This window comes from Mustela nigripes, chromosome 4, assembly GCF_022355385.1.
Source record: "Mustela nigripes isolate SB6536 chromosome 4, MUSNIG.SB6536, whole genome shotgun sequence".
Lineage (NCBI taxonomy): Eukaryota > Metazoa > Chordata > Mammalia > Carnivora > Mustelidae > Mustela > Mustela nigripes.
In genome coordinates this window covers 157,981,327-158,000,920 of record NC_081560.1, presented here as the reverse complement: position 1 = coordinate 158,000,920, position 19,594 = coordinate 157,981,327, and the positions used below count along the sequence as shown (strand labels likewise).

The window sequence follows — 19,594 nt, the reverse complement described above, 5'->3', positions numbered from 1 at the left end:
CCTGGAAGAATGGAATCCCACCACTTGATGAACAATCCACACCAGCATCTACAGATGGTTCCTGACTTGGAGGCTCTTCAACAGAGTGCCCTAGAACTGACTTTTCTTCATCCACGGCCTAAAATGAGAAGGCAGATGAGTGATTAAGTCCAAGGACTTAAAAATCTTCACAAAAGGGGGTGCCTGGGTGGCTCAGTGGGTTAAGCCTCTGCCTTCGGCTCAGGTCATGATCTCAGGGTCCTGGGATCGAGTCCCACATCAGGCTCTCTGCTCAGCGGGGAGCCTGCTTCCTCCTCTCTCTCTCTCTGCCTGCCTCTCTACCTGCTTGTGATCTCTGTCTGTCAAATAAATAAATATAATCTTAAAAAAAAAAAAAAAAAAAAAAACTTCACAAAAGGAAGTGCAGCTTTCTTCTTTGAAAATAACACAATGTCCATTGTGTAAAAGTTAAACCTCAACCAAATAAGTAGGAAGTCTATAAAATAATGAGGATGCCTGGCTGGCTCAGTGGCGAGAGTATGGGACTCTTGATCTCAGAGTCTTAAGTTCGAGCCCCATGTTGGGTGTAGTGGTTACTTAAAGAAAAAAACTCTGAAAATTAAAAAAGAAAGAAAGAAAAAGAATCCCAAATATATTTTCTCATAGAGACATACCTATAATAAAATGTTAAAAGTAGTAATCTCAGTATAATGGGGTTACAGGTTATTTTTTATCTTCTATTTCCCAACTTGTCTATAATTACTACAGTTAAGAGCAGACTGGAGATCTTCTAGGTTCTGATTCCAGCTCCATCCTGTGACTTGGGACCAAGTAATTCTCAGTTTCCTCACCTCTACAATGAGAACAGTACTAGCATCCACTTCATAGGGCCACTGAGAGTGTTAACTGAGTAAATATGCATGTAAAGGGCTTAGCACAGGCTCTGGCACATAATAAGCACATTAATATTGGTTATTGTTATTACTTTGATAATAAAAAATGGCCAGATTAAAAGCAGCAGGCTGGGGTATCTGGGTGGCTCAGAGGGTTAAGCCTCTGCCTTCAGCTCAGGATATGATCTCAGGGCCCTAGGATCAAGCCCTGCATCAGGCTGTCTGCTCAGCGGGGAGCCTGCTCCCTGCCCTCTTTCTGCCTGCCTCTCTGCCTACTTGTGATCTCTGTCAAATAAATAAATAAATAATCTTCTTTTTAAATAAATAAATAAATAGAGAGAGAGATAAATAAATAAAATAAAAGCAGCAGGGTTAGGCTTAAGGATCAGATAACTACCATTAATGCAACAGAGTAAGATTTAAAGGCAAAGAATAAAATTCTTCATACAAAGCTAATGACATAAGGAGAATCCTAACTAAAATTATGAAGTTTTAGATTTTACCTGACTGAGCTCTTCCTTGTTGTTTTCTGAACAGTTTAGCATCATTAACAGTTCAGGCTGCTTCCTTTTCAGCTGATCAAGGAGCTGTTCACGTGGTTCAGTTCTCACCAGTGTCGACGGGTAGACGTAATTTTTCCTCTGTGGTGTTGTACCTTTAGTGGACATTATATAAATGGGAAAAGACTGAAGTGTGGGATAGGAGTAAGATTTTTTTTTAAGTTAGGCTGTATACTTCCCCATGAGTCTCTATCTTCCAAAGACATAACTATTGCCACACATGGGAATTAGCCTGTTACTCATCAGGTACAGATTGCTTTACAACTACTATTTCCTAACTTGACAAATGATCTTAAATGGACTCAATTATTTTCAGGATTCAACCTACCCCCAAACATGAAATTATCCATCTCTGAGGATGCACAAAAGATGTGCTGTAGGCTCTAAAAGGAATCAGAGTGTTCTGAGAAATGGCAGGATTCCTGGAATAAGTAGTTTTCCCCCAATAAGATCTTTGATAGGATGATCATTTCACTGTAAATTTGGTAGTAGCTAAATATTAAAGATTTTAAAGATTTTATTTATTTGAGAGAAAGAGAGAGAGAATGAGGAGAGGGAGGGGCAGAGCCACAAGCAGACTCCCCACTAAGCACAAAGCCTGACACAGGGCTCATTCCCAGGACACTGAGATCATGACCTGAACTGAAGTCAGATACTCAACCTACTGAGACACCAAGGTGCCCCGCAATTATATTTCTTTATAATGAACTCATGCTCTCATATTTTCCACAAGCACTTCTTTGTCTTTTTGCTTAGCACTTATATTCCTAATTTCATTGAAAAGTGGAAACAGGGGTGCCTGGGTGGCTCAGAGGGTTAAGCCTCTGCCTTTGGCTTTGGTCATGATCCCAGCGTCCCGGGATCAAGCCCCATACTGGGCTCCCTGCTCAGCGGGAAACCTGCTTCTCCCTCTCCCACTCCGTGCTTTTATTCCCTCTCTCTGTCAAATAAATAAATAAAATCTTTAAAAAAAAAAAAGAAAGAAAAGAAAAGAAAAGAAAAGTGGAAACAAATATTACAGGGCTCTTAAGGAGAAAATAAACTAACATTCTCTAGCATCGCCTCTTTTCATAATTGCTTTAGAAAAAAGCTTTGAAGTATAATTTACATACCATAAAATCTATTCAGTGATTTTTAGTATTTATGGGGTATGCAACCCTAAATGCAATCCAAATAATCGTTCGATTACTCATCCTGTTAAATAGTTTGCATATCTTCTTCCATGAAGGCTTTTCTAAATCATCATAGCCTAAAATAATCTTTGCCATCTCTGATAAAATGAGAGGTACACGTAAGACAATGCACAATATGATAAGCTTTTTCCATTAAACTAGATTTATGTAATTACATTCATCTACTATTTCTGGTATTAAAATGTTTTACAAACTGTGCTAGATAGATGGTTGTTGGATTTTTTTTATATGCTTTTAAAAGATCTTCTCTTTGGGCCACCTGGGTGACTCAGTTGGTTAAGTGTCTGCCTTCGACTCAGGTCATGATCCTGGTTACCCTGGTCGGGCTCCTTGCTTGGCAGGGAGCCTGCTTTTCCCTCTCCCTCTGCATGGTGCTCCCCCTGCTTTTGTTCATGCTCTGTCAAATAAATAAAATCTTAAAAAACAAGTAAATAACTAAAGGGGTGCCTGCCTGGGTGGCTCAGTTGGTAAAGCTTCTGATTCTTGATTTTGGCTCAGATTGTGATCTCAAGCCCCCCTTGGGCTCTGTTCAGCCTGAAGTTGGCTAGTCCCTCTCCCTCCCCCTCTGTTCCCACCCTGCTTGCACACACTCTAAAATAAAATCTTAAAAATAAAAGTAAATAGGGCGCCTGGGTGGCTCAGTGGGTTAAGCCGCTGCCTTCGGCTCAGGTCATGATCTCAGGGTCCTGGGATCGAGTCCCGCATCGGGCTCTCTGCTTGGCAGGGAGCCTGCTTCCTCCTCTTTCTCTGCCTGCCTCTCTGCCTCCTTGTGATCTCTCTCTGTCAAATATATAAATAAAATCTTTAAAATAAATAAATAAATAAATAAATAAATAAATAAATAAAGTAAATAAAAATCTTCTCTAAACAAAACCAGTGCCCTAAATATTTATAAAATCTTATTGATTCTAATGTCCAAGTTTTATTACAAGTTTTATGCCCAGTACATGTCACCTATATCATGACATCTAATCTTGATTAAAAATACTTTAGGGTTGGGGCGCCTGGGTGGCTCATTGGGTTAAAGCCTCTGCTTTCGGCTCAGGTCATGATCCCAGGGTTCTGGGATTGAGCCCCACATCGGGCTCTCTGCTCAGCAGGGAGCCTGTTTTCCTTCCTTTCTCTCTGCCTGCCTGTCTGTCAAATAAATTAAAAAAATAAAAAAATAAATAAAAAAAATACTTTAGGGTTCCATTTTTTCCATTTGAGATGACTGCAGTGAGATGGCAAATTCCTATCAGGCAATGGCAGGATCTGGTTTTTCTGAACATCTGGCACAGTACAAGGTTGACTTCAACTTCAAAAATGTTAATTCTTTTTCCCTTTAAAGTACCTGTTGGGATATCCAGCTTCAGATCCTGTTGTAGAAAGCAATTAAGCTTAGTCAAACCAATTTTTATGGTTTCATTAAGTTCTAGACTTTGTGCCATTAACTTTTCTTCATCAGTAGTTATCTGATCAAAAAAAATGTTACGCTGGTTCTCATTAACTGCTTTATGTTCATTTAATTTTTCAGTGATCTCTGATCTGGCAGCCTCACAACCTTGGTTTATAACCTGTAAATGATGCAAATGAGCTTTCATTATTAAAATCAAAGTTGTCAGCATTTTATTCAACATATTATTTCCTTACCTTGAAATTTTCCATAGTAAAAACTTTGAAGAACATATGCAAGAGAAGAGAGAACAGTAGAATTCCCCCTTGTATTGACCACCCAGTTTCAACATTTATCAAACAAGATTAGCCACTTGGGGTATATAGATCAAAAAGATTAACCACTCCTCCTCCTCCCATAGAATTATTTTAAAGCATATCCTGTATCATTTCATCCACTTACTTCAGCATACATCTCTAAGAGTTAAGAACTTTTTTAAGACCACTCTCACATGTAAAAAACTTAGCACTGACTTCTTTTTATCAAATGTCTAGTCAGCATGCAAATTTTACCAATTATCTCAAATGTTTTTCACAATTTATTTAAATTTATCATTAGATTTGGTTGATCTGTCTTAAGTAGATGACCATATAATTCATCACCTAAACTGGGATACTTTTCAGAGTGAAAAGGGCCCTTCTTAATAACAATTACCTCCAAACAACAGATGTAAACAAGGACTATCCCAGGCAAACCAGCTCTTAAGATGCTCTGGTCTTTTTTTAAGATTTTATTTATTTATTTGACAGACAGAGATCACAAGAAGGCAGAGAGGCAGGCAGAGATAGAGGAGGAAGCAGGCTCCCTGCGGAGCAGAGAGCCCGACGTGGGGCTCAATCCCAGGACTCTGGGATCATGACCGGAGCCGAAGGTAGAGGCTTTAACCCACTGAGCCACCCAGGCGCCCCAAGACCCTCTGGTCTTAACTCTCTTTTAATATAGGATACCTTACCTCATACCTTTTTAATTGTTTGGCAAGAATATTTTGTAGGTGGTGCTAAAAGCACATATACCTGGTTCCATCTCTCATGTTAAGATTAATCCATTGGGGCACCTTGGTGGTTCAATCGGTTAAGCGGCTGCCTTTGGCTCAGGTCATGATCCCACATTCCTAGGATCAAGCCCCACATCGGGCTCCCACATTAGCAGGGAGCCTGCTTCTCCCTCTCCCCCTGCCTGCCACTCCCCTGCTTGTGCTCTCTGTCTCTCAGTCAAATAAATAAAATCTTAAAAAAAAAAAAAAAAAAGATTAATCAGTTGAGGCACCTGGCTGGCTCATTTGGTAGAGCATGCAGCTCTTGATCTCAGGTTTGTGAGTTCAGGGATGGGAGTAGAGTTTACTTAAAAAAAATAAATATAATTTTTAAAAAGGAAAGAAAGAAAAAAAAAAGATTAATTAGTGAGTTCCCATGTCATCACCCTATTAATTATAAAGCTCACAATCAAGGGGTGCCTGCCTTCTCAGTCAGAATGGCTCAGTCAGAAGAGCATGAGACTCTTGATCTCAGGGTCATGAGCTTGAGCCCCATGTTGGGTGTAGAGATTACAAAAAACAAAAACAAAAACCAAAACCCACAAAACTTGAAAAAAAAAAAAGAAATAAAAATTCTCCATCAGTTTTTATCAAATGGTTTGGACAGTAACTAATATCCACAGGGGTTATCTCACAAGGATTGCAAATGGTGGTTTTCAAATTCTTTCATTTCTTCTGCATTAGTTGGGATTCTTCTATGAAACACTTTTCTTCATCCACTATCCTGCTAATCCATGATAGAATTCTTTTGGCAAAAACACATGGTTGCTCAACTGTTTCCCTTTATTTACCAGTTTTCAAAATAATGCACTGTTTCCCTAACATGATCCAAAAAAGACCTATGAAATTTTTATGAATTCATAAGCTTTATTATATTTAATCGATTTTAATCTATTATAGCAATTATTCCTTTTGATACTCAAATTATACTATCATTAAACAAAGGAATGTCATCAGGGGCGCCTATGTATTTTTGATACAACCTCACTAATCTTTAATAGCTCTCTTACTTTTTGGTATGACAGGACCTCTAGGCTTATCTGGTATAATTTTCTGTTTCAACCTGAAATCAGCTATTTCTCCATTAACCTTGGTTCCTTTTGGTAAAAATAATAGCTTATGTACAGCTTAAAATACTTACTTTTTAAAAAAAACTTATATTCTTTTACCTAGTTCCTGAGAATATTAGTAAAATCCTTTTATAGCACAGAGAGAAAAACCAAGCCACAAAGGCCTTATGCAAGTGTTCAGATCAAGCAAACACACAAACCTATCAAGTATCCTTTGAGCAATAAGAACAATATCCTAAATATTTAAAGCAGTAACAGGTTTGAATTATATTAAAAAAAACAGGGTGCTCTTAACTGAAAGCATTAATGAGTCAAAAACCAAGGATACAGGACAGATCAGACACAGGAGTTAAATAATTTCAAACTCTAGGAGACAGGTACATAATAAACTAGATCATGTAATACTAACTATTATGCTTAAAATTTTAATTCATGATTTAAAACATCATCTGTTTTGAAACCAATTCTTAGCCAAGAGTATTTAATTTTCTGATGATCACTATTCTCTCCAAAGTAGGTTCCAATTACAAAGTTATTACCTTCAATAAGTTCTGAAGTTCTTCTTCCCTTTTATTTAAACAAGATACCCACTGTTCAGAAAAAGAAAGCGTGCTTGTGCTCAGGGCCTCACATCTCTGTTCAGTCTCTTGAGATATTACTTCAAGGCTGTTACCAAGTTTATCACAGTGTTGCACAGACTCTTCAACCAATTTTGTACCTTCTTGATTAAAGTGTCTGAGTTCCTGTGATAAGCCATCACAATCAGCACAAAATTGTGCATTATAAGAGGTTGTTTTGCTGATTATATCCTTAGATTTCCTATAGAAAAAAAGAACAATATTGTTAAAACAGAAAACTTAGACTCAAAAGGCCTATAGCTTGCCCAAAATCACCCAGTCCAAAAATGGTGTATTTGAACCCAGGCAGTCTGGCTCTAGAGCCCGTGTTCTTAATGACTCTTTTATGTTGAGAATGGATGCTTTGGCCAGTGTCTCTTCATAGCAGACTGACATCATATCTGTCATTAAATGACCATTATAAATGTCTTTTCTCATAAAACCTTTCCCAGCTCTCCTCCAGATATGAAGCCTTACTTTGTACCTCTTAGAGTAATGACTATACAGTTACTAAAATAAAATCTGCCATGTGTTTTATTCCTCCTACTAGGTTATGTTACTTAAGGGCATCACCTGCGGTCTCTAGTCTAGTCCCTAAACTGTCCACAATCAGTCTGTCATTCTGTTCTTCAGCAGTTTTACCTTGCCTATGACCTTAAATAAATGGTAAAAATTATAAATGTTATAAAACAAAGTCAACTATAAAGCTTTCTACTAAGAAAGAAGATTATATTGGGGGTGTGACAAACTATACACCTAGTGTACATAGTACAATGCAACATAACCCTGAAAGAAAAGCAAAGTCCTCTGAAGACTTCAGAGTTGAACTTTGGTGAATGAAAGTTACCCTCTATTACCACTAGATGGTACACCATGTGAGGAAACCAAATGAGGAAGCAAACAGGTTGAAAACCGAAGTTCATCTGCAGGTTAAATGGAAATGATTGAAAAAGGAAAAGAAATTCAAGTGAAAAGCTTGGAGACTATCAACATAAATCTAGTCCCTCAAAGAATCACAACCTAGTAGGAAGATGGAATTTATTCATGAGTGACTACCATCCATGACAGTAAGTGCCACGGGCAGTGGGTCTCGAACTTTAGTATATATTAACCTCCCCGAAGTTCCTGGGCCCTACACAGGACTTACACAGTCCCTGGACCACACTTTGGAAACCATTGGTATAGTCAATAAATGTCAGGAAGATAGGGAAAATGGCTTGCAGAGAGCTTAAAAAGAGTGTTCCCCAGCCATTTCAATCCTATTATACTATTCCCTTCAGAGCTATTGAAAAAGCCAGAAATCCTTAAGTCTAGACACTAGAAAAAAAAAGTGGGGAAATGCTTTCTGGACTCAGAGTCTAGAAAAAAAGAGTTCAGAATGGAGCATGGTATAATGAACAGGATCAACAACAGAACTGGAAAATCAATGATAGGAGTTAGGTAGTAAAAGAGGTGATAGCTAGAATTCTAGAATAGCACTATTCAATAGAATATAATATGAGCCATATAATTAAAAAATTTCTAGTAGCAAAAAAAAAAAAAAAAAAATTCTAGTAGCCACATCAAAGAAGGAAATAAAGGGGTGCCTGGGTGGCTCAGAGGGTTAAAAGCCTCTGTCTTCCACTCAGATCATGATCCCAGAATCCTGGGATCAGGCCCCGCATTGGGCTCTCTGCTAGGCGGGAAGCCTGCTTCCCTCTCTCTCTCTCTGCCTACTTCTCTGCTGCCTACTTGTGATCTGTCTTTCCAATAAATAAATAAAATTGGAAAAAAAAAAAAAAAGGAAATAAAGTGATCAGAGTAACACTGCCCTGGGTGTATACAGCATATGCAAAAGCAAAATATATTAAAACAATGCATAAGAGACGGGAGGAAGAAATCGGGAACATATTGTTATAAGTTCCTTTTATCACACATGAAACAGCAAATTACTTAAAAGTGTATTAACATTATTTAAAAATGTGTATCATTAATCCTAGAAAAACTACTTTAAAAAGGTAATTTTTTTTTTTAAAGATTTTATTTATTTATTTGACAGAGAGAAATCACAAGTAGGCAGAGAGGCAGGCAGAGAGAGAGAGAGGAGGAAGCAGGCTCCCTGCTGAGCAGAGAGCCCGATGCGGGACTCGATCCCAGTACCCTGAGATCATGACCTGATCCGAAGGCAGCGGCTTAACCACTGAGCCACCCAGGCGCCCTAAAAAGGTAATTTAAAAGCATAAACAATAAGACTTGCCTCGGTAGCTCAGTTGGTATAGTGTCTAACTCTTGATTTCAGCTCAGGTCATGATCTCGGAGCCTGCTTAGGATTCTCTCCCTCTGCCCAGCCTCCACCCCCCACCACCACTCTCATGTGCACTCTCTCTTAAAAAAAAAAGTATACTGGGACGCCTGGATGGCTCAGCGGGTTAAAGCCTCTGCCTTTGGCTCGGGTCACAATCCCAGGGTCTTGGGATCGAGCCCCGCATCGGGCTCTCTGCTCAGCGGAGAGCTTGCTTCCTCCTCTCTCTGCCTGCTTCTCCGCCTACTTGTGATCTCTGTCAAATAAATAAATAAAATCTTTAAAAAGAAAAGTATAAATGATAAATCAATGAAGAGATAAAATGAAAACATAAAAACACTCAACTTAATTAGGAAAAGAATAAAGGAAACAAAGCACAGAATAGGCAACAAATAGAAAACAGCACCATGGTAGATTTTAATTCAACTATCCCAATACTTCAAATGAAAATGTACCAGTTAAAAGAGGTACATTGTTAAATATAATGAAAAAGCAAGGTGATATCTGCAAGAAATTCATTTTAAATATAAAGATATAAAGACGCAGGCCAAAAGTGAAAGGATGGGAATACATTACATGTAAATAGCAACCAAAGAAAAGCTAAGTACTTATATTAGTTTCAGACAAAGTAGATTTCAGGACAAGGAAGATTATCAGGGATAAAATGGGACATTACATGATGGTGTAAAGCAGTCAGTTCTCTAAGACATATCAACCCTAAATGTGTACGCATCTAACAATAGAGCATCACATATATGCAGCTAAAACTGATTAAACTGATGAGAAACAGACAAATCTAAAATTATAACTAGAGATTTCAACACCCCACTCTTACTACTTGATAGAACAAATAGGTAGAAATTCAGTAAAGGGATGCCTGGGTGGCTCAGTGGGTTAAGCCTCTGCCTACAGCTCATGTCATGATCTCAGGGTCCTGAAATCGAGCCCGGCATCGGCCCCCCCCCCCGACCCCGCCTGCTTCTCTGCCTGCTTGTGATCTCTCCCTCTCTGTCAAATAAATAAATAAAATCTTAAAAAAAAAAAAAAAGAAAGAAAGAAACTCAGTAAGGATACAGATATACAAATAACACTATCAATCAACTAGACTTAACTGACCTATATAGAACATTTCATCCATCAAAAGCAAAATACAAAATTTTTCATATGGGTAGAACCAAACAATACCAGAATGCAAGGGTTCTAAAAACAAAACTGTCTTTGGAACTAAAGCTCACAAAACTGGGCCAGGACCTTCACATTAAACTTAAAAGTGAATGCCTGCCAAAAAAGACTTAAGTTGGATTCTGAATCTCTTAACATAACCAAAATGTTCAAGATACAGTCAAAACCATTCCAGAAAATCACAACTTCAATGAGACAAGACAACAGGTGCCAAAACAGATAATTCCAATGCTGGAATAATCTGTCAAGGATTTTAAAGCAGCCATATAAAAATATTTCAGTGGAAAAAAAAATTTCAGTGAACAATTAAAACACTTTTGGAAAAAATAAAACCTTGGCAAAGAAACAGAAGAGATAAAAAAAGAATGAAGTGAAAATTATAAAACTCAAAAACCCAATAACTGAAATATATAAAATACCTCTTTGAATGGGTTCTACAGTAGGTTAAAGATGACAAAGGAACACGAAGACAGTTCATAAAATGCCCTCAATCTGAGGTGGCTCAGCTGGTTAAGCCACTGCCTTCAGCTCAGGTCATGATCCCAGAGTCCTGGGATCGAGTCCTGCATCGGGTTCCCAGCTCTGTGAGCAATCTTCTTCTCCCTCTGACCTTCTCCCCTCTCATCCTCTCTCTCACTTTCTCTCTCAAATAAATAAATAAAATCTTAAAAAAATTTTTTTTTACTCAATCTGAACAACAAAGAGAAAATAATCTATCTATAGCCTCAGAGACCTATGAATCACAATAAAAAATCTAACATGGGTATCATCAAAACCCTAGAAGCAGAGGAGAAAGTATATGGAGCTGAAAAACACTAAAATAATGGATGAAAATTTCCACAACTGGTGACAAGCGTAAGTGTACAGATTCAAAAAGCTGAGTAAATCCAAATAGGATAACCTCAAAGAAATATGTAAGACGACACAATAGAAACACACCTCCAAAAACTAAAGGCAAAGAAAAATATCTTGAAAGGAGCTACAGAGAAATTCCAATTAATCACGAAGGCCAATCCCAACTGAGGGACACTGTACTAAAAAAATATTCTATGCTGTTGAAAAGGAAAGGTCATAAAAGATAAACACTATGAAACTACTCCAGATTAAAGGAGATTCAAGAGACATGACAACAAAATGTAATGTGTGATCCTAGATTAAATCCTAGACCAGGAGGACAATTTTTTTCTTTTCCTATAAAGAACATCAGTGAGATAACTGGCAAAATTTGAATCGGGTCTGTAATACTAGATAACAGGAGTTACCAATACTGATTTTCTGATTTATAATAATTATAGTAATATAAGAGATTATCCTTATTTTTAGGAAATATAGACTGAAGTATTTAGGGAAAGTGAACATTATGTCTGCAATGTATACATAGCTAGTTCAGAAAAGATACCTAGACATAAAATATTAGAGGGGGCTGGGAAGAAAGAAAGGGAATGAGAATGAGAAAGTAAACATAATAAAATGTTAAAAGAGAAATTGAGTTGATAGTATTTGTACTGTTTGAAACCTTCTATTCTGAAATAACTTCAGGCAGGAGGAAAGTTAAAGAAAACTAAAAACTGCTTACTGTTCTGTATTTTCTTGGATGCTACCTAGTGGTTTCTGGATGTTTTCACACTTTTCCTCCAAGGCACAGAATCTCTCTGCCCAAAGATTGATTAACTGGCAAAGTTCCTGTAAGAAAGATATAGAAGTCATAGATGAGAATTATACAAATTCTTGACAAGAGAACTTTAATTTCACTTCTCACCCATAGAGGAAAGCTGTGTAACTGATATTAAAAGGATAATATGATTGGAATTTTTCAAAAAGTAAACAATTAGCAAACTTTGCTACTTCAACTATCAATTAGTAACAAGTTACTTTCAGTGTACCTCAAAACTAAGCAAATACACCACCATGTCCCCTTATGCTCTAAGAACCACTCTGACAGGGATACAGCACCAGCTGCTTCTTAACTGATAACATTACTATGAGAGAAAAATACTGAAAATCTGATGGGCCCAGCAGTCCAAAAATAGTAATCATTACTTAAATTAAAGCATTTTACAGAATTTAGCTAGGTCATTTTAATAAAATCTAATTTTACCTTTGCTCGTCCTAGGCATCTTTAAAAACAAGTTCTTCTAAGGCACACAACATGATAGGAATTTAAACTTACAAAATAAAGCAGCTACACTAAAGGCCATGGAAGTGCTGAACACACACCCAGCATTCTTGTTCACTGTTCAGTCCATCAGTTGACCAACATCTCTGAAATACACATCAGCTGACAGTACATATCCAAGACTGCTTACAAATAATGTCTGTCAGTATTTTTATAGTCTCAAAGTAGAGGAAAATGAAGGTATTATCCGATTTATCTACATGTAGGTAGGTGTTCAGGGTTTTACATAACTGTTTTGTTAGTGCTGACTTCAAGTTCTAGAATATCTGAGAAACAGCTCACATAATAAATTTAACTTCCATATGGGCGCCTGGGGGGCTCAGTGGGTTAAAGTCCCTGCTTTTGGCTCAGGTCATGATCTCAGGGTCCTGGGATCAAGCCCCACATCGGGCTCTCTGCTCAGCAGAGAGCCTGCTTCCTCCTTTCTCTCTGCCTGCCTCTCTGCCTACTTGTGATCTCTGTCTGTCAAATAAATAAATAAAATATTAAAATATTAAATAAATAAATAAATAGATTTAACTTCCATAAAGCCAGGGAAGTCTAATCATTCATGTTAAAAATACTTTCTGGATCACAGGTGTTCTTGTTTTTAAATAGCTGCTTATCAGTTTTAAACATTTCAAAACAGCTCATATATAAAAAGCCGATCTATCTTAGAACATATACCTAAAAAGATAAGGAAGGGTTGATGGAGAGGGATGAGAAACTGCTACAATTTCAAATTGCAAGAATATGTTCTAGAAACAGAGCCACTCAAAAGGGGATGCCTTTCAGGCACTATACTCACCATGATGACTCTCAGAGGATCTAAACACTCTCACATGCTTTTGAGGCCTTGGGTTCCTCATGAGAAAACTATGCTAGTAATAGCATGTGTATCTACACTGATGACAGGAATAAGTACATACTGAGGGACTCAGGAAATGTTAACTATTATTTTTACTAATGTGATGTTAATCTTTTCTCCAAAGAGTTTCCTGCTTATCAATTAGGGAAACGAATACTCTGACTTCAAACCTGCTTTAACTCTTGCCTAAAAATCTGGGATTTATTTCCTTTTTCATTTTGGATGACATGGATATGAAATCCCTTTCCCTTACTTCCAAAGAAAAAGAAAACTCTATTACTCACTGAATCATGTCAATAGTTTTATTGACCAAAGAGTTCTGTCATGTAATAATTAGCCTCATTTAGTAAAATTTTACACACTCATTACTCAGGCCTTAGGAATACCAGGTGTTATTTTCCATATATGTCATCTTACAGATTATGACTTACCTAGTTTGTAGTTTTGGTTTTGGTTTAAAGCCTAATGCATGCAGTGAAGAACAGCTTACATGGAAGAAGGTCATAAATCACATTTACAATCAATAAAAATTAAGAATCATATTAATTGGATGCCTCGGTGGCTTAGTCAGTTAAGTGTCCAACTCTTGGTTTCAGCGCGCAGGTCATGATTTCAGGGTCATAAGATTGAACCCTGCATGGAGCCCAGTGTGGAGCCTCTTAAGATTCTCTGTCTCCCTCTGCCTCTGCCCTTGCCCCCACCACGAGCGCCCATGAACTCTCTCCTGCTCTCTCTCTCAAAAAAAATTATATTAATTTGCTACAATTCAAATGTCTGACATCGATGATCCAGAAATAATAACAGGATACAGTTTATGAAAGAAAATAACTATCTATGTTACCCTAGAAAAAACCAATTTATCAAATTATACTATAGATACATATTCATTGTAAATACTTCTAATTGCACCCCCAGAGGTTTATTTCTCTAGCTGCATCCTGGTGTGATGAAAGATAATCTTATTGGTCTTTTATTTTTATTTTTTTAAAGATTTTACTTATTGTTTATGTGAGAGTGAGAGTGTGTGTGAGCAGGAGGAGGTGTGGAGGGGGAGGGAGAGGCAGAGAGTCTCAAGCAGACTCCCCTGAGTGTGATGCAGGCTCAATCACACAACCCTGAGATCATGACTTGAGCTGAAATCCAGAGCTGAACGCTTAGCAGACTGAGCCACCCAGGCACCCCCCTCTTGTTTGTCTTATAGATCTTTAGCATAGGGCTCTAAATGTAGCAAATCCTAAAATATTAACTGGTCAAGAAAAGCATTCTTAAGTATTTTTTATTAATTATTGTTATAAGCAAGAGTGGCTATGACATCTTCAGGTTTCTAAATTAGTTTTACAGCATTCAGATTACATGACAGGGATTATCAAGTTAAAGATTATAAAACTTTTAGGGGCACCTGGGTAGCTCAGTGGGTTAAAGCCTCTGCCTTCAGCTCAGGTCGTGATCCCAGGGTCCTGGGATCGAGTCCCACATCAGGCTCTCTGCTCAGCAGGGAGCCTGCTTCCCCCTCTCTCTGCCTGCCTCTGTGCCTTCTTGTGACCTCTGTATAATAAATAAATAAAATCTTTTTTAAAAAAAGATTATAAAACTTCCTTTTTATGCTCCCCAAATCACCTAAATGAGATACCTGTGAATGGATTTTTTTAATTGTCTTCAGGTCTTCAGTTAAGTTTTCACATAGCTTCTGAGATTCAGCCAAGGAAGAAATTGTATTTTCTTTTAATTCGTGTAGATTGTTACACAGTGTACTGAGAAAGCCATCCATTTCCTTTTTCTGATCTTCTATCTTTGAAGGAAAAGGTTTCTTTTAATTAAAAAAACTCTTTTTTGTTGAACACTTGTGAAACAGAACACATATAAAATGGAACATATACAAGCTAAAAAACAGTATGTAAAGTCTTGCCTTTCCAGCCGCTGAAACCCCAGTTTCACACTCACCTTCAAGAGACCATTGCTATAATTTTAAAATACTTCCAGAGATATTTTATGCATATTTAGGCAGATATGCAGACATATGCATGTATACATGAATATGCACATCTTCCCTGACCCAGGACAGCATGCTATATATGCTCCTACATAAATGCACTATTGTGAAGATCATTCTCCCATTTTTCTTAGCCATGATTATGTTGATCACATCAGTGGCAGCAAGCATCTTATTTCCTCCCAACTCACAACTTATGGCTTTTGCATGTATACAGATGTGGCCACACAGATAGTTAGAATTCCTTTCTTAAACAATTTGATTTTGAGAAATGAAGAACAGTATTTGTTACCTTACTGGCCACTGTCAATGAAGTCTTGAAAATATGCTTTAGTTGACTGTTTATTTCCAGTATAGATGCCGTCGCAGGGGATAAAACTGTTTTCAGTGAAGTTAGAAGGTCAGTCTTAAGTACATCCTGGTTAAAAAGAATATTTTCCCTTCCATAAGTGTGGCTGGTTAAATGACAGTATCTTAAATACTTTGTTAACACATGCATAGTGAAATCCTAAGTTCCCATTCTCTAATCTTTATAGCCTATAGAGCTTATTTGTTTCTAGAATATTTATTCATCTTAAGTTACTTAATCCTACTTAACAGTAATTAAGAAAATGTTAATGTAGTGTATGATAGACTCCTAACAGTCTAATGGAATAGAAGTCCAAATAATTCAGAAGAGGGGAAAATGACAATCATTTGATAAGATCTCAGCATTGCAAATAAAGGAAATTTTTAAAAAAACTGCACAAGTACATTTTAACAAAATAAATTTCAATAAGTTTAGGTTACTAGTCAAAAAGGCTGAGACTGAATAGCCTTCAAAGGTAGGTTTTGAGCTAGAGGTATTTAACTTTGAAGAACTGGTGACTTATATCCTATTGTATCTGAAGAACTTGTCAAGGTTCTTGTGCTTGTCAGGTAAATACGAACTTGAGAATGTAGATTGGGCTTTTTTTTTTTTTAGATTGGTAATTTTCACAAAAAAGGAAAAAACTCCAACCTTAAGTTCCCTTCACTTGGGCAGGGTGAGGAACTATAACAGAAACAATTAGTGAAGAGTGAAAGGAAAAGGCTACTGGCACTCTTTAGGAAAGAAAAGCTATCATCATTTCAACTCCTGCTGTGGGAGCAGCAGTCATCTTGCAATCATCCGACTCCAGCAGTGTTTCCAAGGTGGTATATAACTTGGTAGGAAGACACCAATAAATACAGTCTTGCATTTAGTGCATGAATCAATTTCCTAAAAGTTAGTACCAACTAAGCATCTTTTAACTTCGTCAAATTTGGGTGTCATATAAGGACTGAATCTGGGCAGTGTTAACTAATACTTGTAGTTATTTACTTGGAAAATGTTCAACAGATATTGTTAGAATCAAAAGGGGAGGCAGAGAGCCTACCTAAAGAAGAAAACAAGAAATATGGTCAAGGACTTCCTACGCAAATCTTACAATTACAAAATAAGAGTATTATTCAAATCAGCTATGAAGGAGGTAATATTAGTGTAATTGGATGAGTGGCTTCTACAGAACTATGAAAAAAATCTTTACAGTTAAGGGCTTGATCACAGAGATCTGGCCCCATAAATTGTCATATGTGTTCCTAGAATTCTAGCAGTTCTTTTTCTTGCACTTTTCTGTATTACCATTACTTTAAAATCAACCATCTAACATCCCCCCTGGCTGGGTCAACTGCAACATCAACATAACCAATCCAGAACCCTTGAGGAAAAGGAAATTTACCAATTTCTAAGCCAACTAACAACTGATGGGTCCCCTGAATTCATCTAGTGGTGCCAAAACTGCCCTTTCTAGTTATTAGGCTTGTTAACTCCTGCTCTTAATGTTACAAGATGTAATTGAAAAGGGTTTCAAAGGTTTGTTGGCACTTAGAAGTTAATCTTTCTAGAAAAAAAAAAAAAGCAGAGATTTGCTTTTAAAAATATAAATCTGGGGGTTGCCTGGGTGGCTTTCTCTGTTAAGCATCTGCCTTTGGCTCAGGTCATGATCCCAGAGTCCCAAGACTGAACCTCGCATAGGACTCCCCACTCAGCAGGGAGTCTGCTTCTCCCTCTGCCCTTCACCCAGCTCATGCTCAAATAAATAAAGCCTTAAAAAATATATAGGAGTCTACTCTTAAAGCGGTATTTATAACTGTCTGTAAAACTTAAAATGAAAGAGCAATTAACATTGTTTTCAAAGGCATATCAAAGTAACACCTGAAAAATACTTTAAGAGATTTACTAACAATCAATGTCTGAAGTACAGTTTTACTTTCTGCTGCTAATGACTGTTCTTTCAATATCATATTAGAAATCTGAGAAACACGTATAGACACATTTTCTGGAACAGATGTGAGAGATCCAAGTGCTGTTGTAGTAATTGCGTCTAATGCAGAGACACTGGAAGACAGCAGGTTACCTATACCAAAAAGAAAAAAGACACAAACTTTGACATAAATATATTAATACAGTTAGAAGTACTCTAAAGAGGTTGAGAAAATTATATCCTTGTGAAAATTTATAATAACAAGCTTAAAATAATTGGTTCATTGTATCAGCTAGGAAATATTTCAAATATAAATTATGTTCTAGAGTATTCTGCAAGTTTATTAGACCCATCACTATGTTCGCAGTAAACCAAGAATCATTGTGATCTCCAGCTAATAGTAATTACAGTATTGTAGTAGGTAAAAGAGATTATAAAAAACTAATAATTAAGGACGCCTGGGTGGCTCAGTGGGTTAAAGCCTCTGCCTTCGGCTCAGATCATGATCCCAGGGTCCTGGGATCGAGCCCCGCATTGGGTTCTCAGCTTGGTGGGAAGCCTGCTTCCCCCTCTCTCTGCCTGCCTCTCTGCCTACTTGTGATCTCTGTCCGTCAAATAAATAAAACCTTTAAAATAAACAACAACAACAAAACCTAATACTTAGGGGTGCCTGGGTGGCTCAGTGGGTTAAGCCTCTGCTTTTGGCTCAGGTCATGATCTCAGTGTTCTGGGATCGAGTCCTATATCAGGCTCTCTGCTGGGCAGGGAGCCTGCTTCCTCCTCTCTCTGCCTGCCTCTCAACCTACTTGCAATCTCTCTCTGTCAAATAAATAAAATCTTAAAAACAAAACAACAAAAAAACCCCTAATACTTAAAAAGTTTTTCCCCGGGGTACCTGGGTGGCTCAGTGGGTTACAAAAAGCCTCTGCCTTCCGCTCAGGTCATGATCCCAGGTTCCTGGGATCAAGCCCTGAATCGGGCTCTCTGCTCTGCAGGGAGCTTGCTTCCCACCCCCACCCCTGCCCACGCTCTCTCTGCCTGCCTCTCTGCCTACTTACGATCTCTGTCAAATAAATAAAATTAATAAAAAAAAAAAAAAAGTTTTTTCTCTGGGCGCCTAGGTGGTTCAACTGGTTAAGCCTCTGCCTTCCTAGGATTGAGCCCTGCGTCAGACTCCCTGCTCAGCAGTGAGTCTGCTTCTCCCTCTCCCCTGCACCGCCACCTGCTTGTGCTTGCTCCTGCTCTCTCAAATAAATAAATAAAATCTTAAAAAAAAAAAAAAGTCCCCCCCCCTAAATGAAGATAACAATGGGTATGATTAAAATTTGCTTTATAGAAAACAGGAAAAAAAAGAAAAAAACCCAAGTAAGATTTGTTTCAATTCAAAGGCAGTAAAAGCATTAATCCCTGGTCTGAACAGAAAGTGTATGCATTGTAGGAGACTTGTGAAATGGACACCTCAGTGTTCTAAAATATTAAATGGTGAATTTTGAAATTAATCTCAGACTAGAATAATTAGAAATGCTTGAACTTACCAAACAAAGTCTTGTGAGCTTCCAGCATGGCCTTCTGTTTTGAGCTGCTATCCTTAATTAATTCTTCCATACTACTAAACAGACTATTCAGGTTTTTGCCAAAAATATCCTGAGCTTCTGCATTGTGCTGATCAATTGCCTTCTTGCGATCCAGTTTGGAATGGAGACCAGATACATCTTTTGTAGTTTCTTCAACTGTAGTAAGCAACTATATGTGATTTTAAAAAATGTTGATAAGATGGGTATGATGAAAACATTTTCTAATGAAAATATCTATGCTACCTAAGGATTTCTCCTCATGAGAAGTAATAAATTTTAAATGTTGTATCAGAACACATTTTTAATTCATGCTAATTTATCCAGTTGCCCAGGAATTTCCCCTCATCTAGCAATTTTGGAAGGGAAGGAATTTTGCCAAACTAATATAGTAATTATGCTTCCTCACAAATTTTTCTATTATGTGTTACTATTTCCTCTAACATGCACCGAATAAACAATTCTTTCAACATCTCACATCACTAGAAGGTGCTAAATTCTGT

General features: G+C 37.5%; 1 protein-coding gene across 1 annotated transcript in view; it reads right to left on the bottom strand.

Moving 5' to 3' along the window:
- Positions 1 to 19,594, bottom strand: part of KIF11 (kinesin family member 11) — a 43,342-nt gene that overhangs the window by 3,306 nt on the left and 20,442 nt on the right. Inside the window, exons 13-21 of the mRNA XM_059398141.1 lie at positions 19,056 to 19,263; positions 17,501 to 17,673; positions 15,549 to 15,674; positions 14,897 to 15,055; positions 11,820 to 11,926; positions 6,703 to 6,982; positions 3,959 to 4,181; positions 1,376 to 1,527; positions 2 to 118 (exon numbers count right to left, since the gene is read on the bottom strand). Of these exons, the coding sequence (XP_059254124.1) occupies positions 2 to 118; positions 1,376 to 1,527; positions 3,959 to 4,181; positions 6,703 to 6,982; positions 11,820 to 11,926; positions 14,897 to 15,055; positions 15,549 to 15,674; positions 17,501 to 17,673; positions 19,056 to 19,263 (1,545 nt within the window). The remainder of the gene's footprint in view (position 1; positions 119 to 1,375; positions 1,528 to 3,958; positions 4,182 to 6,702; positions 6,983 to 11,819; positions 11,927 to 14,896; positions 15,056 to 15,548; positions 15,675 to 17,500; positions 17,674 to 19,055; positions 19,264 to 19,594) is intronic.